The 27,711-nt window shown below is 34.0% G+C and overlaps 2 protein-coding genes across 7 annotated transcripts in view; one reads left to right on the top strand and one right to left on the bottom strand.

The window, feature by feature from the left end:
- The window catches only part of LOC150092896 (rRNA methyltransferase 1, mitochondrial-like), a 137,289-nt gene extending 130,035 nt beyond the window's left edge, over positions 1-7,254 (top strand). The window contains exon 9 of one of the 2 annotated variants that reach the window (XM_090413381.1): positions 7,119-7,254. In XM_090413381.1, the coding sequence (XP_090269507.1) occupies positions 7,119-7,141 (23 nt within the window). In that variant the 3' untranslated portion in view covers positions 7,142-7,254. The remainder of the gene's footprint in view (positions 1-7,118) is intronic. The other variant, XM_090413380.1, reaches the window with a different exon arrangement.
- The window catches only part of MCPH1 (Microcephalin), a 145,125-nt gene continuing 118,683 nt past the window's right edge, over positions 1,270-27,711 (bottom strand). For all 5 annotated transcript variants that reach the window (XM_090413373.1, XM_090413376.1, XM_090413377.1 and 2 more), the window contains exons 11-12: positions 7,069-7,165; positions 1,270-2,693 (exon numbers count right to left, since the gene is read on the bottom strand). In XM_090413373.1, the coding sequence (XP_090269499.1) occupies positions 2,644-2,693; positions 7,069-7,165 (147 nt within the window). In that variant the 3' untranslated portion in view covers positions 1,270-2,643. The remainder of the gene's footprint in view (positions 2,694-7,068; positions 7,166-27,711) is intronic.

Consider the following 27,711-nt stretch of genomic DNA (forward strand, 5'->3'; position numbering starts at 1 on the left):
GTCTAATGTCTGGCAGCCATGGGACTAGATAGTGAAAACATTGTCAATGTATCTATCTAAGCCAGACTTAGGGTTTTAAAGGAGAGGAATCTAGAGCACATTGCTCAAAATGTTCCATGTAAAAGTTAGCAATGGGGGGGGGGGATAATGGTGAGCCCATGGCTGTGTCTTCTTTTTGTAGTTAGAAAGTGTTTTATTTATCGGAAAGAAACTGCATAAATAGTGTCATACTGACCAACTTATTCAATTTTACTACAGGAACTGACCGCATTGAAAGGTGGAAGAATAAGCCAAAATATTTGCGTTCATATGAAGGTTTAGCAGGGAGGGGGGGAGGTTTTACTGTGATCATAACATTCTTAGGTAGACAACCCAAGAATGTTATGATCACAGTAAAAGGCAGACTAGTGATGTAATGAGGTTTGTGAAACACTGGGATATGCATATAATTTTTCTAACAAAGTATGTAATTCTTTGAATTGTTTTAAATGAATACTAAAGTTATGAGTTCAGGCAGCCAGCTGGTGGAAGAATCTGCTTTTCTAGGAAGGAAAAAACACTGCCATGTAATTTGTGCATGAAAGGTTACCTCAGAACAACTGTGAATATTGCATTTGAAATCAAAATTTTATTAAAAATAATGAAAACTGGCCTCACTGTAATTTTATAAATAGTGCTTTATTCCAATTGATGTAAAAAACATGAGAGATAACAGACATTTTTAAATTTTTATACAAAATAGTATACATATTTGATAATAATTTGGAAGCATTTTGTCAATAATACAAAAAATATTTCATATTACTTGGAAAACTAAATATTTAAATATGCTTCCTCAACAAGAGTAATCTTTTGATTACTCTTTTAAAGATATATACATAAACTTTATGTTTATTTAGACAGTGTATATACAATGTATATTTAAAATTAATGGAAGCCAAGAGCATTTAGAATATGTTAAACAATGTTTTCAAAAATCAAATTTATGATATACAAAAATTCATTGTAAAAATGTTTTTAAATTTAATATAATGAGCAGTGAATTAGAATATATCAAATATATTATTTTATTTTATGTTTTCAAAAATCAAATTTATGACATACAAAAATTCATTATATTAAATTTAAAAGCATATTTTTACCATGAATTTTTGTATGTCAAAAATTTGATTTTGGAAAATATAAAATAGTATATATTTGATATATTCTAATTCACTGCTCATTATATTAAATTTAAAAACATATTTTTACAATGAACAGTGAATTAGAATATATCAAATATATTGTTTCATTTATTTATATTTTATCACTATGCATGATTTTTGTGATACAAAATGTGGAATTATACTTTCTACAAACAGTTAAGCTAAAACTACTCAACATTATATTTCATTCTTTTTAGCAGTCCTGTTATAATTTATTAAATACAATCATACATGCAGGTTCAAGTAAAAAAATTATACATAGGGATGACTGCAATTTTTAATGCTTGTACTGTCATTTTAGTGTATGGAATTATATTTAACATAAATGTATATTAATTATGAAGTATAAACACACACATCTCCATTTTTCCTGAAAACATTTTTTACATCAAACAAACACCAGAAATCATGCCGCTTTATTTGAATATACAAAATGATTTACACATTACTAGATCAAAATGTGCATGGGCCTTTTTTCATTAAAACTCAGCAACCTAGTGAATTTGGGACAGCTTTCAATTTAGAGTGCCACCTTAAGTCTAGATTCATACTGTAATATGAGATATTAACTAGCCAGCTCAGTGAATGCTTCTTGGGAAAGAGGAGGCTCCCATCAACAGATATATACATTCCATGAGATTCTCGTGTGATAAAGTAGTCATGGTAATTGGTATATTGAAATCTCCCACATCTCAATGGAAATCCTTATTGTTGACCAGATGAAACCTGTCCAGTGTTATGTAGGAAATTCTACGTGATTTCTTGAGAAGGTGCATACAGATAATCTCCTTGGTAAATAGGGAGAAGTTTATTTATCTGTATGTTAATTGTTATTTCTCTTTGAAACGAGATACTTATGCTACAGAACTGCAAGTAAATTATATATCAACAAATTACTTGATAAAAAGTTTGGTATCTTTCAATTCTATCTCTTTCTGCACACACTGTTTTGTTTTCACCTTTAACTGAATGAGATTTCCATTGGAAACAATCCACAATTTGTGCATGACAGGAGAGCATTTCTCACATTGCTCCCACTCTGGAAGAGTGGGATTCCATAATAAGGATTAAGCAGTCTAGAGGTGCATTCTGCTGTGCTTTCAAACCTAACATTAATACTGACAAAAAATTTCTTCAACTTGAAGTGCATGTGTGTGAGATTCTTGCTTGCTTGTTTGAAGTGAAAAATGATGACATCTGGAAGAGCATATCCCTAACACACATTTTGATTTCACATGTATATAGATATTTAATGATAACTTTATCATAGCATGTAATTTTAATTTCACTCATACATCAGATGAGACCTGAATGAATTTAATGGCTTTAATAGAGTTCAGTTAACTTTATCCTGTTATTAAGAAACAATCTTTACTGTAAATGCTGTACAGAACATAATGCAAGTCCAGAATTCACCAGCGTTTACTCCTTTCAACTGTTACTGAGAACAGACATTTAATGGCAGAAGTTTGTGTTCAGAAATACAGTCTGTAAAATTAAAAAAATCATATATTTCTTCATATAAACCATAAAACAGCAAAATTACAAATAGAATAATTCTGCATATATTTGGATGCAAAATTTTAGTGATGCATATAATATAATATAAAGCTCAGTGTGCTTGATATAATTATTAACTAATAAAGTAATCATTATCACTGACAGAATGAGGACTTTTGATAAAAAATAAATGCATATAAATGGCATACTTGACAGAATTATTATAACAATGTGACATCTCCAAGGCACTCTATTCTAGTTTGCTACATACATCTCACAGTCTCTACAACTACACACATCGTCACTACTACCATCAATACAATAGTATTTTTGTCTGTAAATTGTGTGTGTTCTCATGGTCGTTGCCTGTACACAGGATGAAAAAACCCTGCTACCTCTGTATGAGACAGGATAACTCACCTTCAATTAAAAAAAAAAAAGCCCATATAAAGATTCCTCTCATCAAGACAAGAATCAAAGTTAGGTCTTTTCCAATTGAACGGCTCAGTGTTCTTCCAATTGCACCATGGAAAATTAACTTGTGAGGCAGATGTGACATAATAAAGAGATGCATTATCACCAACAGAATGAGAAGGTAGCTTGTTTTTTTTTTTTTTTTTTTAAATGGAATGGAAATCTGTTCTTTGGATGTTCTGTATTTCTAAGTTAGTGTCAACTATGCTTTGTTGGTCAGAAAGACCATAGTGTTCAAATCACATCTAGGATGTGAAGAACCCTTAAAGTCATCCATATACTCTTCAGCTGATGACAAGTTGGCTGATCTCATAAGGTAGTGAGGGTTACAGTTTTTAACTCCTAGAAACTACGGGTTTTTCATCCTACAAAGGAATGGCTAAAACAGGCAGGCTCATCCTGCCTGTTTGAGCAGTAATAGTCTCATGACCTTAGCTATTTTGGACATAATTCAAAATAAACAATCTAATAATAATAAAAAAAAAGAAACATGATCCCAGAACCTTAGAAAACCATTAATTCGTAGGACTGCAAATAAATAGTAAAATTTTACTAGCATGTCATCACTGAGATTTGAGGGGTATCCAAATTGTTGGAAAATCCAGACTTTGTTAGATAATTCTAGGATGAAATAATGTAAGACATTTTTTATTTTTACACATTAGACAGTATTAAAATAATTATAAGAATAGTAACTGATGTAGCTTCTTCTCTGAAAATTGTCATTACTGTACTCATCAACATTGTGCAGAATGTCATAAGAAGTCATCCAAATTAGTATGAGTACAATGTAAAGAATGCTTTCTTCACTTATATTTTCCAACTACTCTGCTAATGTCTGTTTTGCCAAGGCATTGCACCATTTTATTTCTTTTGCTTCTACCAACTCTGCTTGCATTAGAAGATATTATATATGATATGCATACATCATGGCCTCATCAAGACCACAAACTCACACCATCTATCATACCTTCTGTTGAATTCATCCACACTATCTGCACCTTCAAAGAAAAACCATTCCAATCATGATATATGAAGAAGGATTAAAATAATATTAAGTGTTGGAATGGACTGGACTCACTCAGCAATTTCTCTGCCTAACTATCAAAATTTGTAATGTCCAGTGCCACAGTAAAATAGTCATGGAAAAAAAAAAGTATTGATAACCAGGCTTTACATGTGAAATTATCAATTGTATCTGAGAAATACTTATTAGCCCTATCACAACATTCAATAAAACATGAACTGATTTTAATGATATACATTTCAGACTTGTCAAGGAAAAATGTAGAATAAAATATATTTTTCAATGGAGGTGGATCGTCCTTTAGGCATCAATGATTTGAATAGCTCCCTCGACTTCTTGCCTTTGATTTATAAAGTTAGTCATTTAACTGGGTGGATGATGCATGCTTGAACTGTGATTTCAAATTACTAGTTCCCTTTGAATATTAATATCCTTAAAGGGGTTTGTACTGCATATGACACTGCAGACCATTTTTGTTGCCAAAATCGGTACACCATAACATAAGCATATTGAAACGTTATTGTTATGGACTTTTGCTGCACTAGCATCGTATATAGTTTAACCACCTTACTGGCCATTATGGATCAAATACGCATCCCCATACGCTTCATATCCATCATATATTTCAATGTAATATCAATGGTATTACAATTTTAATATGCACTACGCATCCATGGTAACTTGGACGTATACATACATCCTGGCCGGTAACGTGGTTAAGGAAATTAACATATTTGTCAATAAATAAAATTATTTACCGTATTTTTCCGTGTATAAGACGATATTCTAAAATTTTTAGACCAAAAATGGGGGGATAACCGGTTGAGAGACCTGTGGTTACCGTGGCAAAACTGCCGGTACCTTGTCTCCATGAACAGGCTTCCATCAATCACTAGCCTTTGTTGTTAACTCGGTCGATTGACGTCATTAATGCTGATTCTGAATAAACTAATCAGAACTCTGAAAGCATTCATATGTCTGTAACTCATTGACAGGGTAAGTTAATGCATTAACAATATTTTGAGCACTAGCCCATAAAAATGTCAGAAAATAAAAAACGATTGTCATAATTTTCAAAATTCAAGTTAAAAGTCATCATTTACGCAAAAGAACATGGAAATAAAGTTTCAGAGAGACAGTTGGGACCTCCTCCCACTGAGTGTATGATTAGACAGTGGAGAAAACAGGAAGAACAACTACTCAATATGCAAAAAAAGAAGAGGACCTTAAGAGGAAAACCAGCAAAATGGCCAAACTTGGAGCAGAGGCTTAAGACTGGGATTATGGAGCAGCGCCAGAGCAGGATATGTGTGTCAACCCAGCTTATTCAATATGAGGCAAAAAGGTTTGCAAGAGAAATGAACATTGTTGATTTCACAGGAAAGGCACAATGGTGCTTCAGTTTCATGAAGAGAGAAGGGTTGGCCATGAGAACATGAACCAGGTTAGCCCAGAAAATGCATCTTAGTATGTATCTTAAAAATATTACCTAATTACTAAATATACTTTGAGTATTTAAAAAAAAATATCAAATGTGTCCTGTTTTATGTTTAAAATATTGATTTCTTAATTTTGGGTTCGAAAAAGTAGGGTTCATCTTATACATGAGGCATCTTATACACAGAAAAAAAAACTGTACTTATTATCCTATATCTTGCCAAAGTAATGTATACTTGTATTAGATGCATCTAACATAAGCACAATTCAGTAACAAGGATGAAAAAAAAGAAGAGCAGGAAGATCTAAAGTCCTACAATTACACCATCTATTGGCTTTGGGTGGGTGTTTTTGGTCATTGGACTGTGGTTGAGGGCTTCTCATATGAGGGGGGGGGGGGGTCTGATACAACTATATATGTTTAGGTTGGGACAGTTGTAAGGGCTGCAGCTGATTCTAGGAAAAGCCTCTCAAACTTGAATTTGCTTCGGTCCACTGAAGCAATTATTCAGCCCAACCAAAGCCAATAGGTGGCATAGGACTTTAGGTCTACCTGTATCTGTTTTTTTTCCATCCTTGTTACTGACGTGTGCCTGTGTCTAATATAAGTGTATTAATCCTTGATGATGCCATTCTGACTTCGGCAAAATATAGGATAATAAGTAACAATGTATTTATTAACAAATACATTGTTAATTTTCTTAAATATATACAATGCTGGAGAATCAATGTATAACCTAAACACTAGGTTTTTATTGCACTAATGTTACCCCTCCCCCCATTTTTTTAAAATTTATCTCGGTGTAACTGTCCTCCTAGAACCAAAGTGAACTTTCAAATCACTGCAAAATTTCAATGAAAAGATGAAATGTAATTAATTTTCTAACAAGCAGGGATGATCTTATATAGCTAAACAAATTCATCCCCCTCCATCCATTCAAGCATTCCCAAATATCCATGCCACGGTGAAATTCAAATACAAAGCATGCTAACTGGGATATGGTATCCACTCACTCAACTAAGCCATTTTTATTCTAGTAGTACATCGGTTCCCAACCGGTGGTAGGTGTACCCCCAGGGGTACATGCTGGGCTGTTCAGGAATACACGAAAAATAATCAGTAATGGTGGAAAAACAAGTAAAGTAAACAAAATGCAAAACGTTAGTTATGGAACAATCAATGTTAAGTTTGAATCACCACTATTTTAAAAACAGGAGTACAAATTTATAGAAATGGGTTTAAAAGGGGTACACAAGTGGAAAAAGGTTGGGAACCACTGTAGTAGTACATTATTTCAGCTATTTTTTTTTTATTCTATGTCTGGAAAACTGTCTTAAGCATTGTTTAATAAGAAATTTCATAAATTAATAATTGGCATAGTTTTAAAGAACTTTAATGAAAATTCATTTTAATTCTTAACATACCCAAAACCCATTTTTCAGAAATATATGTGATATCCTTTTTACTTTGATAGTGGATGGGACCTACAGCAACTGAACAGAGACGCCAGGATGTGGTAACCTATAATTTAGATAAATAATAAAAGGCAAAATCGTAAATTAAGTATGCAAAATGTGCTGGCTTAGTTAGTATATTTTCTAGATAAGAAAATAAATACATAACTGTGAAGAATTTCTTTACATTATGAAAATCTACTGTATCTAAGTACTACACTGAAACACTGATATAAATCTTCCCAAAGCTTTATTATTATTTCTTATTTTGATAGTATATATGAGGGTAGTCTCACTTTTGCACACAATCAAACAAACTGCTTGATAGAATGACTTGCAATTTCACATGGATGCTTATGACAGATGTACCAACTTAAGAAAAAAAAATATTGCCCATTGTGTTGCCATCTATGGTCAAGGCTGAGAACTTTCATACATGTATAGGCTTTTTTCACTAAAAAAATTTTTAGAAGTCAATAAAAATACTGTAATATTAATTTTGAGTGGCAAGTAGCATGAAGAATATACTTCCAAAAAATTTTGAAGATTAAAAATAATCACAGTCTTAAATTATTTAACCTGCCATGTTCATCAGATATGGTATGGCAGGCATTCTGTGACACAGAAGTTACATAAATCCACCCTCCTCTTTCCAACTACATGTTTTAGCATATACACTACAACTACCAACCACCTATCTATAAAATAAAATCAAAACGAAATAATGCAGCAGTGTTTTAAAAGTATCCGACAAATGTTTTCCATGGAAAACTGGAAAAGGCAGTCAAATTCGCAGCAGCAGGGACCACTTCAAATATTATTATTATATCACCTGTTAAATTATATTATATAAATTATTAAAAGAAAATTTTCATTTACAAATATTTACTTTACTGTTATCCCGTGCATGTATCAATGCTTTAAAAGAAAGAAGGAAATTATTTTAGACAGACAAACAAGTCAGGTACCATCAATGTAAGAAGTTAATGGAAAAGAAGTGAAACTGGCAGAAAAATTAGAAAAGTACCACAAACACATACAGACATGAAGAACATAAAAACAGCTGAGATTCTTCTTCCAAATAACTACAAGATGTTATAGGCAATGATCAGGGGAAGTAAAGAGTAAATGAAGTATTATACTGAACATGAGGATAATCTTGAATGGTAGGCAGTTTCAAGTAGTTATGTGGGTAAACATTCACCCTGAAGAGGTCATGGTATCTGACAGATACAAACAAATTGTTTAATATAAATATTCTTATACATATCCAGTGTATAGCTTGGAGGTGATGAGTAGCTGCGCATGCATATATTAGGAGTGATATTCCACACTGTTTATGCAGTCAGATTTGGTTTAACACGTGTTATGTAAAGATGTGTGATATTTCATATGAGTAAATTGTATCTGAGAGATACCACGACCTCCGATGTCAATATAGTATTGGTTTAGGTTTTTTTTTATTATTATTTTTTTAAAATTTTTTTTACTTACTGTTGAAAATGGCTGGAAAAATATACCGATTGGATAATCCATCAGATGTTGAAGAGATTCAGCGATTGTTTTAAAACCGAATAAGAAACTCAAAGATTATTATTCTTATTCGGTTTTAAAACAATGTGGGATTCAATATCTCCTTAATTTAAATAATGTTTATATCGCCGAAACGAAGCCTATTGGCTCTTTATATTTAAGATTCAGCAATTTTGTTACTCCAGTCCAATGATGAGAACGATAGAGTCAAATGCGAAACTGATACTTGATAGTAAATTGTATCTGAGAGATACTGCAAACTCCGATGTCAGTATATAGTATTGGTTTAGTTGTTTTTTTCTTTGTTTAATAATTTATAGATTGTAACTGAAAATAAATAAACCATCATGTATTACATTTGCAGTATTTTTTTAAGTTTTATCACATTGTAGTACATACTAGTAATGAATGTATCTCTCAGATACATGCGACCTACGCTGCAATTTTTTTGACAGTGACCTCCGCAGGGTTAACATGAGAAATTGGGCAATGAGATTCATTTGTGCCAATGGTCCCATGGAAGTGTCCACTAAAAAAGAAGTGGAGAAATTTTTCAAATTAGAAAAGGCAGCTGACAAAGAAAAGAGCAAAGTTGGTCCTTTCTGAATATCTAAACGTCAAGAGTAGGGAATGAATGCAAGATATAAAAAAGTTTTTGGAGAAATTAACAAAGTTAATAATAATAATAATAATAGTAAAAATCTGCTAGTTTTTTTGTTCAGGACATGGCAGCCAGTCGTTAGCAATATCATGACCATTATAAATGGATTAAAGATATGCACAAATTCATATGGGGGGGGGGGAAGACAGAAGAAATGAGAAAAGTCTCAGTGACTATATTAACAGCAATAACTTCAAATTAATTCAGGAAACAAGCATATACAGGGAATATGAAAGAGGAAGTGATCACCATTTAGTTTTACATAAAATGAAATTAAATATCACATTAACAAGAAAGCGTATAAGAAAGTTTTTTTAAAAATAATTAAATAAATAAATAAAGCAAAGCAGCTTTCAGAGGTAAACCATGGACTCAAATATACAAATATTATTAAAAAAAATTAGTTTGAAAACAAGAAACAAACCTTGAAGACTCATTGGCAGACTGAAGAAAATATTAAATAATTCAGCCAAGAAAAGTATGTGGTGAAGTCAGTGTATGAAAAGTTTCTAGCAAGTAAATCAACTTGTGTATTGAGAGAATACAGAGAAAAATGTTAGCAAGAGAACCAATGTGTAAAAGTGACTAAACAAGTCATGGAAGATGTAATATAGATGGGGAAAGATGTTTAGAAGGCTATTAAAAAAAAGTACTGTAAAAAGAATGTGGAATGATAAAGGTGATGTGAAAACTGAACATATTCTAGATATTTGGAGTAATTATTAATGAAAGATTATTAAATAAATTCAGTGAACAGAAGAGTGCTAGAAAATATTCAAAGGAATGCCATCAGGAAAAGCCATTAAAGATCTGAAATGCACAAATATGGAAGTGCAAAAGTTTTACCATGGCTACAATGATTAATTCAGAAGGCATGGTTCGATGGTTAAATTCTGGATGATTGGAGCAGAGCCCTGATAGTACCTATATATATATATATATATATATAAAGGATACCAAGTAATTTTATAAACTTGGTTTAATCAACTCCTTCTACGAAGTAAGCAAAACAGTTGAGTTTGTGCCTGAACATAGTTCAAGTCTAAAAGGTAGTGCAACACCAGGGCAACTCGTTGTAAAGGTGAGTAAAGCGCTGATCACTATTCTTAGTATTTCCCATAATGTAAAACACATCTCACTAGAAGATGTATACTGTTATACATTATGGGTGTGTGTGGGGGGGGGGTCACTACCCAGACTGGTTTCAACCTTTTTTGAGGTCTCCTCAGTGAGTAGCCTGATATATATATATATATCAGGGACGAATTCTCCATGCTTGCTATAGTTGCTGTACAGGCTCATTACTTGAGAAAGAAGTAATATTTATTATATATAAGGCTAATTTAGCCTGTTTTTGTTTAGGAGTGTCCCTTATTTTAAATACATTGGCTTTTTACTCATGAATTTTTAGGGCATTATAAGTGTATTTTAGTGGTAAATATATGCAGACTAATAGAGGAAGAAATTTTGCACATACCTTGTTTGGATGTTAGGATGTCTTTATTCTCTATACTTCTGCTGTTAGGCCGTTAAAGGGGGTAGAAACTGTGTGTGTGTGTGGGGGGGGGTGTTTGAGGCAAGGTGGGAAGATTAAATTAGAAAAACTTGGGGTTTTTAAAAAAAGAATATATATACGTTATTATATTTAAAGGGGCTTTTTTTGGGAAAGGGAAGGATTTTATGGGAGATGGGGGGGGGGATAGCATTAATGGGTTGCGAGCCGTTTCGACGACTTGGTGTATCTGCCTTAGAAGGACTTGTTATCGCTTATTGGTCGGAGTTGTGACCTGATTTTTATGTTGTGGAGCTTCCAACACTCGGAAATTAGGTGGGGTCGGTGGATTGATTGAGTTTTTGTCATATTTTATGACTATTGTTTCCGATATTCTAAGCATTATTTCGCTGTCTTGTTTGTCTATTATTATGGCCTTGTCAATTTGCGGGTATGTTTCTGTTGAAGGGCATGAACTCTATTTCTGTCTTCCCTGTACTCTGTATTCTATTTTTCTTTTTGATGTTGCTTTTTTTGTGTTTAAATGTTCTGGAATAGGGATGTTACAGTCATGGAAGTATTCTTGTAGTCTAGCCCAGCGCTTCCCAAACTGTGGGCCGCGGCCCCCTTGGGGGCCGTAGGTTTTGTTGAGGGGGGCCGTGAAATAATGAAAACAAATTTAAAATGTTTTAAGACTAAGTAGATTTTTTTATTTTAAAAGAAACGTATTTAACTTTTATTATTTATTATTTTTTTGTTATTTTTTATATTTTAATGGAAAAATTCACACATTGGTGTTGTTTCACAAACTTTGCTTCCTGCTATTTCGGCGCTTAATGAATATTAGTAAATATTGCTTATTCATATGTTTCATTTCAAAGCAGGTCAAGTGAGTGGTTTAAACAAACGGATCCAAGAACAGTATCTGCGTGACTTTCGTGCATGCACTGTTACAGCCATGTGTGAATTTCAAGAATCTACTTCCAACATCAAAGAGTGTACAGTGTTCTTTCAAACTATGTTGGGTCTTACTGCTTTCTTCTCAAAGTCTACAAAGAGGACAGCTGCTCTTAAGAACTTTTTTGAAAGGAAATTGCCCACTGCAGCGCCAACAAGATGGAACTTCATTTCATGTATTGTGAATGCTGTGAAAGAGAATTATGCTATGATAGAGGCATTGTTTCAACACATTTTGGATGCTCCAGATGACTGGGACAGTGACAGTTTTGAAAGCGCAAGGTTTTTTAACTTTCTTACATAAGTTTAACACTCGATTTCTACCGGTAATATTTTCCAAGATTTTCTCATTTTCTGATGTCTTTAAAATTTTGCAAACCAAATCTCTAGATATAAGGTATTGTGCCAAAACAATTGAAGAATTCTCATTGAAGAATATTAAGACTATGAGAGAGGAAGGTTTCCCGAGTATTTATGATAATGTTACATGTGATATTAATGTTTGTGAAAGGAAACCAAGTCATAAGAGACGTCATATGTGTGATGACTCAGAAGAGTTAAGATTTAAGCATCTTTTCAATGAAATCCTGAACATCATGTTACAAATTCGAGAGCACTTCAAATCTATTGCAAATTTTCAGTTCTTTTCTCTCCTTAATTGTGATTTTTTTTTTGAAAATCACATCTATCAGAAATAAATTCCCTGATAGTGATGTAACATATCTGCAAAAAACCTATGGATCATTATTCGATATAGTTCGCTTAAAGACTGAACTAAGTGTAATGTACGCATCATCTGAATTCAAAGACAGAAGCATTTCAGACTTAATGAATTTCACGCACACCAATAAAGTGTACTTGGGTATGCCTGATGTTTTCAAACTCATAAAGTTGGTAGTAAGTATTCCTGCCATGACATCCTCCGCAGAACACTCATTTTCAGTGCTAAGGCGCATTAATACATACTGCAGGTCAACCCAAGGACAAGAAAGACTGTCATCGTTAGCTCTTTTATCTATCGAGAAAATGTAGCTTGGGAAAATTAACCAACTTTTTATGATGATGTTATTGACCAGTTCATAAAGAAGAACTGTAGGGTAGAATTTGTATTCAAGTAGGTCAGCTAAATTGAAAAAGACAGAATATCATTTGTAAAATAAATGTTGTATTTGTATGATTAAATGTACATAAATTTCTAAATATATAGTTTTAAATGGTCAGTAATTCATTATTCCGCTAATCAGACTTCAATCACATCTCTCACTCCCTGAATAATAACAAGAGCAAGTGTGAATTTCATGACCAGCATTCACCCCTGATATACAGGTATCCCTTGATATGTGTGGCTTTGATTAGTGCACAAAAAATTATTGTGACCATAAACTTGATATATGTGGTATCAAATTTGATTAGTGCAGCCCAAAAAGTTTGAAAATAAGCAAAACATTAGACTAGGTCAATGAAACCGATCAGATCACATGGTACGAGTCGTGCTCCAACATTAGTAACTCGCTCTCGGCCTCAGTCTCAGTGCTTCAATTTATCAGCAGAGCATGGTGCATATAGACGTATATGTGTATGTATTACAGTGTACGCTTACGGTCTATCTGCATATCACGTAATTTTCAAATTATGAAAAGCATTACTCTTCGTAACCATGGCCTCGAAAAAGAGTAATAAACGAAAACATATTACTTTGGATACTAAAATTGACATTATTAAAAGGTTTGATAACGGAGAAAGCAAAGCAAACATCGGAAGAGCTCTAGGCTTTGGTGAATCAACTATACGAGCCATTTTAAATAAAGCGACTGAGTACCGCGAACAAGGCAAAGTGGCATCTGCATCTTTGAATCTTTTGCCTGAATCCGCAAATAATTTTGGTAGTTCTATTAATCCCATCAACGAAGTTATTGATAATATTGTTTTGATTGGTAGTGCTCTTGGCTTTGAGAATGTCGATTCAGAAAATATTTGGGAATTATTGGAATCAACATTCAAAAGACCTAAGTAACGAAGATCTTCTTGGAATCGAACATCAACAGGCATACGAAGAGAAAGAAGAAAAGGAAAGTGAAGAAATGGAAGATGTATCTAAAGAAATCACTATCAATGAACTTGAAGAATTGTTTAAGACAATTGAGAAGGCAAAAGAACTTATACTAGAGATAGATCCAAACGTAGAGAGAAGCATGAACATTAGTCACAGTTTAGATAAACAAATTGATTGTAATCGCAAAATCATGGAGGAGAAAAAAAAAAGCTACCACTATTCAATTTATGTTAGATAAGTTTTTTTATAAAATATAAATATTTGGATAAGTTTTTATGTAACAAATATGTATAAATAAAATATATAAATACATGTCACCTTCAAAAATAAATTATGTTTAAATTTTTATATTTTGCAGGATTCATTATAATTATTCCCATTAATTCTTAACATTGAATAATGTGGTTTTGATATATGCGGTGTCCATCGAGGATTAATTAACCGCATATATCAAGGGATACCTATATATATAAAATAAATAAGAAAATAAAACTGAATGTGAGAATTACAGAAGGATTTCTCTATTGAGTGTTTAGGACAAGATTTATGCAATCATATTTGAGAAGCTGCCAAGTAAAATTGGAAGAGAAACTTGAAGAACAAGCTGGGTTCAGGCCAAACAGAGGTTGTCAAGATCAGATTTTCAATTAAAAACAGTTGAGAAATCATGGAAATGGAAATATAACAAGGAACTGTATTTAAATTTTGTAAATTGGGAAAAGGCATATATGGCAGCAAATTTCTAAGAGAAGCACTGTTCAAGATTTTAATTATAACTATTAATTTTTTAGAAAATAATAATGTATACTAAAATATTAATTATAAAAGACTATTTTGGCAATGTTACATTGCCAACATCAGGGATCACAAAAATACATTGATGTGCACATAGGCTAACACTGGGCAAATGAGGCTGAAGAAAGGCAACGGAAATTGGCCTAGAGTCCTAAATGGTGCCCCCCCTAGTGGACTTGTTTGGATAGTCTTGGCTGTTGGGCTAAGATCTTAGAATATATGCTTCTCAGATTTGGGGCAGTCTCATGCACCCAAATTTGTTGAGGTTTGGAAAGTTTTTCAGGGCTGAGGCAGATTCGAGAAATAGTCTCTAATTACCAAAGTGGATAAGGAAAATGCCACTGTGGTTTTAAATCAAATAGATTACTCAAGTAAGCTTGCCTCCTTACCTACCTCCCTATAAACTATGATCCCATCAGCAAACAAATCAGAACACTCCATGGGCTCCTTAAAAAGGTTACCTCTTGGCCCATGGAAGTTGCAGACTAAAACTAGAGTAAAAAAATCTAAAATATCCTTATACTCCCCAGATATATGGACCACCAAAAATCCATAAACAAAATGTTTTTTTACTCTTGAGAAACGCTCGTGACATTATAATTAGGAATTATAGACACGTTAACACAAGTATATTTTTTTTAATATTTGCCAAATAGTTCAGTCTGAAACTAACAGACTATCTTCAATGGCTACATAGGAACCGTTTTTAACAAGGTGGAATACCAACAATTGATCATTCAAATGTAGAACGAGCCGTGTGATGTTATATTGCTAAGCATTCAAGAGAGGAAAAATTTTTTTATCAGAGTGATGAGTACATTATAGGTATTAATTCACAATTTCAATCTTAATTTATAAATAACATTAGAATGTGTCTATAATTCTCAATTAAAAAAAAAAATTAATGTGTTATCCAGATTAAATTTTCCCATATTTTTGATAAGGATATACAGTCATTTCGATTCAAGTTAGTGCGTTGAAGTAAGGCCTTAGCACTTTCTTTAAATAGGCATTCAAATTTATAGCGGCACCGATGTAGAAGGCAAGTTTTGGACCAGAGGATGTTGTGGCTTGTTTCTATCCCGTGCTGAGCTAATCCAGACTTATCGGATTTGTTGTGAAGAATGTAAGATTGATGTTCCTGAATTCTTTTTTCTATAGAGCATCCTGTTTGTCCAAAGTAGGAAAGATTGCAGTTACAAAGAACTTGATACACACACACCAAGAAGAGACACAGTTGAGCGTTTATCTTTAGAAGAGGGAAAATAGGTGGATATTTTGTTAATAGGGATATAAGTGGCTGTTAAATCATATTTCTTCAGAATTCTTGAAATTTTGGTTCTGAAATCCCAGAAATATATGGAATAGGAACTCTACGTATTGATTCTTTGTTGTTCTGGATTGGATTGTAAGAATCAAACAGATGTTGTGTACTTTTTTCAGAGAAGCCATTTAATTTCATGTGATGTTTAATAGTTGAAAGTTCTTTCTGTAATTCATGATTGAACAGTTAGTTCTAGTTCGTCAGATTAAACATTTTATGATTCCTGTTTTTTGATATGGATGATGAGCAAGTTGTTTGAGAATATAATGTCCAGTGAAAGTGGGTTTTCTGTAAACTGTTGTTGTAAGAATACCTGAAGGTGAATGGATGAGGAGGATGTCTAAGAAGGATAACTTGTCTTTTAAATCTCCATGGTAAACTTAATTTGAGGATGTAAGGAATTGATTCTGGCTAAAAAGGAAGGTAAGGAATCTCTGTTATGAGGCCATACTGAAAAGATGTTCGTCTATATATCTCACCCAAAAGGATGGCCGAGGGAATATAGAGAGACAGGTGAAAGTGGACTTCCCATGGCCATTCCTTCTACTTGGTTGTAAAATTTGTTTTGACACAAGAAATATCCAGAGTGCATCACGAAATCAAATAATTTAATAATATTTTGTGAGAAGATGTTGCGAGTAACTGTAAAGTCTCTTTGAGAGGTACATTAGTATATAGAGATTCTACATCGAAGCTTACCATAAGATCAGAAGGTTGTAATGAGATATTTTTTAATTTTAGGAAATCTGAAGAGTTTTTCAAAAAAGAGCGTGATTTGCCTATACGTGATTTCAATAATGTTACTAAATATTTGGCTATGCGATAAGTAGATGAATCACTCAATGAATGAATCACTATAGACAAAGAGGGATATCTGTCTTGTGGATTTTAAGTAAAGCATATCTGTTTTTAACCTTTCTATAATGTCTGCATCCAAACTTATCACTTCATCCAGAAGGGAATTTAATTTCCTCAGTTGTCTTGGTGGGATCATGATCAAGTTCTTGGTATGTTGAGCGATCTCGAAGTAAAAGAGAAATTTTTCTTCTATAGTTTGAAGAATCCATAATTACTGTTGCTTTTCCTTTGTCTCCTTTAGTGATAACAAGGTGATCAGAAGATTTCACCTTGTGATTTTTTTTAATTGACACTTTTAATTCCTACAATAATCTAATGTTATTTATAAATTAAGATTGAAATTATGAATTAATACTTATAATGAAATCATCACTCTGATAAAAAAATTTTCCTCTCTTAAATGCTTGAATACTTTTGAATGATCAATTGTTGGTATTCCACCTTGTTAAAAACAGTTCCTATGTAGCCACTGAAGATAGCCTATAATAGATTTAGTTTAATCCTTTTTCCCAGTGAGAGCAAACAAAGTTTGCGCCTGAAAATATTTCACTGGGAAAAAGGATTAAACTAAATCTATTATAGTCTAACCTAGTGATAAATAAATTTTCAACATGAAGATAGCCTGTTAGTTTCAGACTGAAATATTTGTCAAATGGTAAAAAATATATATTTGTGTTAATGTGTATATATTCATCCAAGCCATATTTCCTTCCAATATCTCAGCCCTGTTTCAGTTCACCATGAACTCAGGCTATTTCATTTGGTCAGGAAAATTCTATAAATAGATAGGACAGCCATGTCCCCCTCTATTTATTTGGGACTCCACTTTCTCCACTGTGACCAACTTCTTCATGCAGACCTTTGAAGAAAAAGCCTTAAACTCTGCCCCACACAAACCCACTCTCTGGCTATGTCACATGGATGATGTGTTCTCCATTTTGCCACATGACCTAGATACACTCCAAAATTTCTTAATACATCTAAACAATCAGCACCCCAGGATCCAGCTTACCTTGGAAAAGGAAAACAACAAGACTCCCATTCCTAGACACTGATTACATGCCCGATGGATCCCTGGCATTCCCATTTACAGAAAACCTACACACAAAGGTTAATACATTCACCAGCAGTAACCCCCCCCCACCTCCCAACAATATGGGATTATAAAAACCCTATATAACAGGGCAAAATTAATCAGTTCAGATAACAGTGTCCTAACTATTCAACTTCACCATATCCTTAACACTTTCTTAGCGAATGGCTACCACCCCCAAAAAAATATTAAAACCAGGTAACCACAACCCCCCCCCCCCTCCCCTTTCAGAGTAGAGATTACTCAAAATCTATCACCATTTCAATATATCTAGGGCACATCCAAAAAAGTGATAAAAATCCTAAGGAAATATGACCTTACGACCATTTACAGACCACATAAGAATTTGGTATCTCTTATCCACTCCACTAAAATCCAGTCACATCTCCTAGACCTACCAGGAATACACTAGATCCCTTGCATTTGCAAACTGTCCTACTACAGGCATGGACAGCCAACATCAGAATATCTGAACACAAGGACTACATCCGGTTCCACCAATACAGACGCTCAGAAATTGCTGAACATGCTTTGGACACCCACCACAGGATATGCTGGAAGGCCACCCTATTACACTGCAGCAAATATATAAATATGAAAGACTAGTCCTCTAATCTGGCTCGGCCTGAAAAACTTTCCAAACCTCAACAAATTTGGGTGAGATAAATTGGCATGAGACTATCCCAAATTTGGGAAGCATACATTCTAAGATTGTTCAGCCCAACAGCCAAGACTACCCAATTTAGCCCACTAAGGGGCACCAATTAGGACCCTAAGCCCGACTTCTGTTGCCTTTCTTCAGCCTCATTTACCCAGTGTTAGTCCCTGCATGCACAAATATCAGTGTTTTTTTGTGATCCCCGATGATTTGCAAAAGTATTAATTAAAGTCTTTTATAATTAATATATTAGTTTGTTATTTTCTGAAAAATTAATAGTTACGAGTAACCAACATATAAGCCTATCTACAAGAATGTTCGAAATGTTACAATTATATGGTTTAAATGAGACATTATATTGAAAAATATATAGTCAATATTTGAGTAAAGTCAGCAGTCAGAATTGAAAAAAATACAGGAAGATGGCTTGATAAAATCAAGGAGACAAGGGTGCACAATATCTCCACTGTTATTCAAAGTGATAAAATGCCCAATTATTAGTGTATCACGCAATTAATTGCATTTCTCAGTTATACACTTATAAATTATAAAGAGAAAATCAAAGTTACACAATTTCAATTAAATAAAGTACTGCAGAACATCTATAGATGGTCTACAGTGCATTTTCTACAGACAAAGTCAAATCACAAAGAGGCACATGTACAGCCCTCATTGGGGAAGCAATAATGTAGTGGGGTAATATGGAAAGTGAAGATATCAGATTGTGGTGTTATAGCTGCAGTTCAGGTTTCTGTCAAGAAGAGGAAGCCTGGTCTGGATAATTTAAGCGATGACATTTGTCATTTATACTGGACACCATGTTTTTAAGGAATTCTGATGTGTTTTATATATTGTGCTTGGTTTGGCATTTTTTGTTGAAATAGGTTTTTGAGACAGATTTATTTCAGTGACTAGTTTGTTGTAATCGTGAATGAGACTGTCAGTACCATTGACAGGTTAAGGATTAGATAAGAAACCCTACTTTAGAGACTAAACATAGTACTTTTTTGAACCACTTCAGGCCTCCAGTAAGTAGGATGATGATGATCTCACACTGGGTGATGAAATTCACCCCCCCACCCTAAATGTTCATGAAACGTTCATGCCTGGGATGAAATCTGAACCTGCAATCTGTTGGAAAGACTCAGCCAACTGGGCTGGCACAATTGTATAATGAGAATGTATAATCAGAAGTTTGTTTTTAAGTGTTTTTCCATGCTTGATCAAGGTAATAATATAATTTAGGAAGAATGTTATTTTATTATAACAAATGCTTTTAGCTATCGTCTAGAATCTTGTTTCTAGACAATAGAATTTGGTAATAATATAATTTAGGAAGAGTGTTATTTCATTATAACAGCTTTTAGTTACTGTTCCAGAATCTCATTTCAGTTTCCGACACGACCAAACAATATATTTTGGAAAGCAAATCCAAATGCCAACACACTTGCATGGTGATCAGTCATGTAGGAATAGAAGGGATAAATTGGCAATCTGTTTACAGGTAACAGATTGCCAATTTTGTTTATACATTTTTGGAGATATAACACAGAAAACTGCTTACCAAATAAGTTGTTTGGTACATATGCAATACCAGTTGTTGAACTGTTCATGTATGCTTTGGAGCTGCTCCAATTACTTGCAATCACACTAGACCGACTGTGTTTAATAAAGTATAGCATATTTACTTTTGTCCTGTAGTCTTCTTTTCCTTGATTATTTATTTATTTTTATATGCCTGCTTGGTTGGCCGAGTGGTTAACGTATCTGCTCTCCAGCCAAAAGGATGTGGGTTCGAATCCCGCATTGGGCATGGATGTTTGTGAAAGTGGTGGTGATGGTGGTGTATGAAGGTAGTTGAGGTTAGTGGAGTGGTAGAGATGGAGAATTGTAGAGCAGGTGCCCTCCCTCAATGAGTCTTTGGACTCCCTGGAGGTGTTATGTAATAATAATATCTGATCCACACAAAACAAGGCCACAAGACCTATAGCACATTAGTGTCGTGTGTGGGCAAGCAGAACAGAAGAGAGGAAGAGTTTGTTTACATTTTGCTTGAATAGCTCAGAGTTGTAATCTTTGGAGAAGGCAGGGTGGGGGAGACAGTTTCAAAGGACAAAAGTAGATGGAATGAAAGAGGAGGCAGTGAAGTTGGTTCGGTGAGTTTCAAGTTTTAATTAATTGCATAAAGTAGAAAATTGTGATTTAGCATTTAAATTGTGTAATATATCAGTGTGTTGTTATAAATTTTAATAGAAGTGGATGGTATCGTATATACAAGATGTGGATTCTTTCTTTTAAGGTTACACGGTGTTCAGCATTTATTGTGAAGAATTTATGGAGACAAAAACACACATGTTGGAGTAATTACTTTACTTATAATTATGAAATGAAAATAATAGTTTCATTTGAAGCTCAACGTTTTGGCCTCTGTATCGAGGGAAACATACATATGTACAGAACACAAGCTACATGACACTACACAAAAGCGAGATAAATCTAAATGCTTAACTGTTTACCCTAGCCTGACCTCTGGTGAAAAATAAAATAATAATAAAAAAAAATGATCATCATAGTTTATTCATAATATGATACAATATGAAGAGGGAAAATAGATTTATATTAAAAATTAAAGTTTGCAAATTATGGTCTTCCAGGTCTCTATCTTGAGCTAACTGGTAGATGTCAGATGGAGTTTTACAGTTCAGCCTATTGATGGTTTCACATATGTGTTGCAAAATTGTTTGCATAGTCTTCCTCTACTGCTATTGCCATCCTCTGGTTTGTACAGACTGAGGGATTCCAAAAAGGGTGAGACTTCAGGATGTCTGAGTTGATGTCCAAGCATCTGAATTGTAGTTTCTTGACTATATTGCCAAGTGGTTCTTGCTTAGCCAGATTTAGCACAGCAGAGCTAGTGACACGGTCCATCCAAGTGTATCTAAGGATCAGTCTGAGACATATAGTTCTAAAGGAGTTAATTAGATCTGTAGTGTTTTTGGTGCTTACTGTCCAGGTTTCAGAACCATACAAGAAGATGGATCTACTGGTTGCATGGTATAGTCTTAATTTTGTCTTTAATGATATTAATGATAATTTTAAAATGGGATGGGGATTGTTATGGAACACTAGAGCCAGCTGTTTATGTTTTCTAATATTTTCTGTATTGCTGATATACGATCCAAGATACTGAAAGTCCTTTACTCTTTCTAAGGGTTTATTGTTGATATGAAGTATAAAGTTTTATAACCTATTGAGCATACTTTGGACTTTTGGATATTGATCTGCAGACCAATAAGTACAACATTGTCAGCAAAGCTAAGATCAGTTATTTGCATGGTGTGGATGGATGTTCTAATGTTAAAACCAAGATCTGCTGTGTTGATGGTCTGGAAGATGTAGTCCAAGCATACCAAGAACAAATAAGGTGCTAGTATCACCTTGCAGGACTCCTGTTGTCACTGAAAATGATTCAGATGTTTCCATTTTTAAGATTACTGTAGCATTGTAATCTTTATAACATGCTGAGATTGCTTGTATGATTTTTGAGGGTCGACTATAGAAGGAAGTATTTCAAACATTGCTTCTCTATTAATGGAGTGAAAGGCTTTTTTGAAGTCTATAAAGGTTAAAATGAGTAGTACGTTTTAATCATGAACCCTATGATTCTTCTGATGCAAAAATTATACAAATACAAATTAATTAATAAAATAAAATAAATTTTTTATATATAATAAATATAATATACACATGACAGAAAAAAAAAGTTTTATAGTGGAACCACATTAAACACATCTCTACAGTCCTCTTATATTAAGAACCCCAACACAAGGTTTTCTTGTGTTGGGGTTCTGCCATCATGTTCTGGATGCCATCTCTATAGGTTGTAGATGGGTCTTCCAGATTCTTAGAATTACTAATCCATCATTTTCGTTGAAATTTGGATTATCATCATCATTATACGGGCACCTCCGTGGAGTACTCTATCATACCTACCCATTAACAGACAAAGCACTAACAAATGACTCTGGCAACCCACTCCACTCATTCACACTCTCCAAGCAGAAAATCTAGTCCTCACACCCCTACTGCCTACACTTTTATTCAACTTCCAGGGATGATCCCTTTTTTCTGGTCCCTCTAGCCAAGTGCTGAAACATTTCCCCTGCATCTATCCTATAAAATCCTTTAAGCAACTTAAGTGTTTCTATCATATCCTCTCTTTTTTTCCCTCCTATCAATCAATAGGGAACATTTTACAGGCCACTCACCATCTTAGTCACTTGCCTCTGAATCCTCTCCACTGCTTCCTCATCCCCAAGAAACCCAGAGAACCAGACTTGAGCACAGTAATCCAGATGTGGGCATATCAAGGCTTTATAAAGAGGAATTATTATTAACATCTGACTTTCATGGAGTCAGAGACTCGTTGTGGGAGGTACACACTATTGCACACAATGCTCATCCAACTGTTTTAAACTGATTCAATGTGTCTACATTCACAACACACTTAGGCAATGCATTCCACTCACCACCAATGACTCCCCATGCAAAGAACCTGGTCCTCACTCCTCTGCACACACACATTCTTATACAGTTTCCAGCAATGGCCTCTTGTTCTACCCTCTTTCCCATTCTATGAAAAATCTCTTCCATGTCAACCTGATAACAATTTCCCTGACTAGCTTATATGTCTCAATCATACCCTCCTCCCTTCCTCCTAGTCATGAGGCTTTGCAACTTACATTCTCTCAATCTGTCCTTGTACTCCACATTCCATTTCAAAGACCACTGACCATTTTTGTGAATCTTCTCTTGACCGTTCCAACATATCCTTGTCGCCATGAAAACCTGGCGACCAAATCTGTGTATAGGAATCCAAATGAGGCCTGATCAAGGACTTATACAATGCATCATAACTCTCTATTTATCCATGTCAGGGTCCACCATATCATTGCCATTATCCTATGACATTGCCATGATGTCTTCACAGCTTGCGCAATGTGGCCCCTGAATTTCAAGTTCTTATCCACCACTACTTCCAGATCTCTCATCTCCTCTACTTCCTTTAAAGTTTCCCCACCAAGTATATACTTTGCATCCCATCGTTGCATACCAAATCTCAAAACCTTACACTTTGCAACATTGAATTAACAGTTCCACTTATCTGACCATTCATGCAATCTATTGAATCCCTCCTAAGGACCTAACATCGACTTGAACTCTGCATTGCTCTTCCAAGTTTTGCATCATATGCAAACAGCTGCATATCGCTAGTTAAACCCATCCCAATATCATTAACATACAAATTGAACAACAATGGTTTTCCCAAACTGACCCCTGCAGTACACCATTAGTGAACCTTCCTCTTTCAAGAAACTGCACCTCCATATACAACTTTCTGATACCTATCCGACAGCCAGTCACTGATCCAACTCATAAGTGTGTTATCCAATCCCATCTGTTTCAATTTATTTACCAGCTTGTCATGTGACAGTCTATCAAAAGCTTTTGCAAAATCCAAGTACACCACTGTATATGCATCTCCCCAGTCCAAGGTATTTGTCACCTGTTGTAGCACATAAGTTAATTAGTGAAACATGATCTCCCTTTAAACAAACCCATGCTGATAACCACAAAGAATACTGCTGTTATCACTCCATTTCTGTATCCTACTTCTCACCAATCTCTCCAGTATCTTCACCACAATTCCAGATATACAGATTGGCCTATAATTTGAAGCTACAGCTTTATCACCACCTTTATGCAGTGGAATAGTTTTACCCTCCTTTACCACTCTCTTGGAACCTGTGCTGTTGCAAGACTCTTATTAAACAGTCATGCCAATGCTACTGCCAATTCCCTGGAACATTCCCTTAAGATCCATGGTGATATGTCAGGAAATCCTATCACCTTATTGATATTAAGTTTATTTATTTCCTCAAATACCTTCTGCTCTCTCACAATTAAGCCATCCTCTCCATGTCCTCTATGCTTAAGTTCCTCATGCACTCTGATCAGGATGAAACACCCTTATAAATTGATCACTGAATACCTCAACAACATCAGGGGTGGACTTAGGCATGGGCTTTATGGGCTTCAGCCAGGCCGTTTAATCAAAGGGCCCCCTTCGCTGTCAAAAAAATAAAAATAAAAACAATTTAAATTAAAAATTTAAGAAAAAATAAATTATACAAAATTTTTTTGTACCTAGGTAACGTTAAAATTGTTAATTTGCAACATTATTGGATTTGAATTAAATATCAAATATCAATGTTTTAAATGACAGTAAATAATAAATACGGCTCTGTCTTCTATCGCCTCTATCGGTAGTCGGTAAAATCAAAATATACTTTGTCATTTGTCAATTATGCAAATAATATAGCAACGTCGGAATGGGAGTGCAAGTCTAGCTCATCCAGCTCATCTAAAGCTTGTTAGCTTAGCGTAGCTCTCACATATATACTTTCTGCTCCGATCGTTTGACATTTGAGGTTATGTATAGTACAGTATAGTTGAGTATTAAAGTCATTTGTTCGGTGAAGTATACTGTTCAGGTGTTTCGTTTCTTCACTGGTAAGTATCGGCAAAGTTTACTAAATACTAAACAAATATACATTAAACGTTAAACAACCTAATATGGTGGTGGATTTTTTTTTTTTTTATTTCTTTTCAGATTAAATAAATACCTAAAAAATGTCTGATAGAAAATATAAAAGCAGAGCTGAAAAATGAAAAATACAATTAAATAGAGAAAAAGAAAGAAGTAAATGTGCCAAAATTTCAAATTTTTTTGTATTGAAAAATAAAAATGAAAATCTAAACGAAATAGATGCAGTAATAAGCGAAAGAGAGAAGAACTTAACCGAAGAGAAACAGAAAAAACAACAAAATGTATATAACAATAACAAAGAATTACTAGGACTAAAATCACAAGCGAGAACCTCTAAAAACAACGTTGATGTTGACAGACATTCAGTATCAGATAAAAATATACAAGACCTAGACGATGACCAGCTCTCTGAAGTCTCTGTTGCTGTTTTGCAAGAAGATAGTGATAAAGAGGCAGAAGAGGCTTTAAAAAATGCCGAGTTGCTTGCTAAATATGTTGACGTAAGTGTGTGGCTTACACAGCTAAATGATAATTTTATTAATCACTGTCTCTCACATGAAATGACTTATTTCCAAAATAAAGATCCAAAAAATATATATCCAGTTTCAACAAGATATTACAAAGAACAAAACAGATCATTTTCAAATAAGTTCTTTGAAAAAAAAATTAAAAATGGTCAATTACTGGAAAGGTCTTGGTTGTGCTATTCTACCAGTATGGGAAGTGTTTTTTGTCTAGTGTGCAAACTTTTCTCTGAAATCCCTTCTCAATACACAGCCAGATTATCTGACTGGAAACATATAAGACCATGTTTAGAAAGTCACGAAAATTCTATTGAACATAGGAAATCATTGTTAGTATGGTTAACACGTAAAGAAAATAAGTCTGTTATTGAAACAGTTGCAGGAGCAACTAAGAAAAGATACGGAATATTACCACAATGTCCTAAAACGTGTTATTGCAGTTGTGAAATATTTAAGTGTAAGAGGCTTAGCATTCAGAGGTCATGAGGAAATATTTGGCTCTCCGCACAATGGTAATTTTATGGGTGCTCTGGAATTACTAGCAGAGTTCGATCCATTCATGCGCAAACATATCCCACAACGAGAAGAACTGCGACCAAAGCCTTTCACTTCGTACTTATCAAAAACAGTTTATGAACAAATAATAGAGATTATGGGAAAACAAGTAATAAAAAGAATTATAGCTGAAATAAATAGTGACAATGCAAAGTACTACTGAATTGTGATGGACTCGACACAAAATTTGTCCCACAATGACCAACTAGCTATTATAGTACGATATTGTTTTGAGGGAAAAGTGTATGAAAGATGTGTATCTTTCATCAAAATTTGTAGTCACATTGGCCTATCTTTATTCAATTCCTTACAAGAATTTCTAAAAAAAAATGGACTGCCATTGGATAATTGTAGAGGACAGTCTTTTGACAATGCAGCAAATATGTCCGGCCGATACAATGGTGTGCATGCACATCTCAAACAAAAAAATAAATACGCTGATTATGTGTGTGTGCTGCGCTTTCCCTAAATCTAGTTGGAGAAGAAGCGATTAAAGTTGCAACTCAAATTGTGAACTTTTTTGGAATAGTGCAACAAATATATGTTTTCTTTTCTGCATCTACCCATAGGTGGGAGCTTCTAAATCGTGAAACAAAACTAAAATTTTCGATAAAAGGTTTAAGCCAGACTAGATGGTCTGCTGTTAGAGCTTTAAAAAATAGTTACGGTGATATCATGAACATATTAAAAACGTTTAGTGACAATATAGATGAGAAACTTGATTTTCGAAGAGAGGCACAGAAATTATATAATGATTTGGTGAAACTTGAAACTGCGATTTTAACCGTTTTTTGGGAGGAAATTTTAGAGAGATTCAATTTAGTTAACAAAAAAAGTTCAGACCACAGGCTTAGACATATGTGAAGGTGAGAAATTGATTACGTCATTAGAAGTGTTCGTGAGCAACTTACGAGAACAATCAGATCAGAAACTAAACGAATACGAGGAGACAGCCAAAAAATTAAGTACTAGAGTGGAAAAAGAATACAGTGATTTAAAAAAGAGACGTATTACTTCAAAATTTTCAGAAAAATCTACAGAGAAAGTTTCGTTAGATGAAGCAGAAAAATTTAAACGGGATACGCTATACGTTGCATTAGATAAGTTGATTATGGATTTTGTTGAGACGTTTCTTATAATATTTATCTCTCTACTTATTTGTTATAATATGATTGTACTCTAATTATTTAGATTAACTTCTATTGTTTTATATCTTTCCTTTATCCTACCAGCTACACCATTTATGTTGAGACTTTTTCTTATCTTGTTTGCTTTTTCTTTACTTAATTAGTTATTTACCCTTTATCTACCCTTTCTTAACTAATCCAACATCCTATCTTTCTTAAATTCAAAACTCGTCTAACACTGTACCTTACTTATACACATTTATCCCTTATAATTTAAACTCTACAATCAAATATTCTCTCCTTCAGTGCTTTGCAGTCCTATTGGCCTCTCTATGTCCTAAACAAACAATCTGAAGAAGTTCACCCTATAAGT

Source organism: Typopeltis vanoorti, chromosome 24 (genome assembly GCF_054136105.1).
Source record: "Typopeltis vanoorti isolate ZY-2024b chromosome 24, IOZ_Tvanoo_1.0, whole genome shotgun sequence".
Classification (NCBI taxonomy): Eukaryota; Metazoa; Arthropoda; class Arachnida; order Uropygi; family Thelyphonidae; genus Typopeltis; species Typopeltis vanoorti.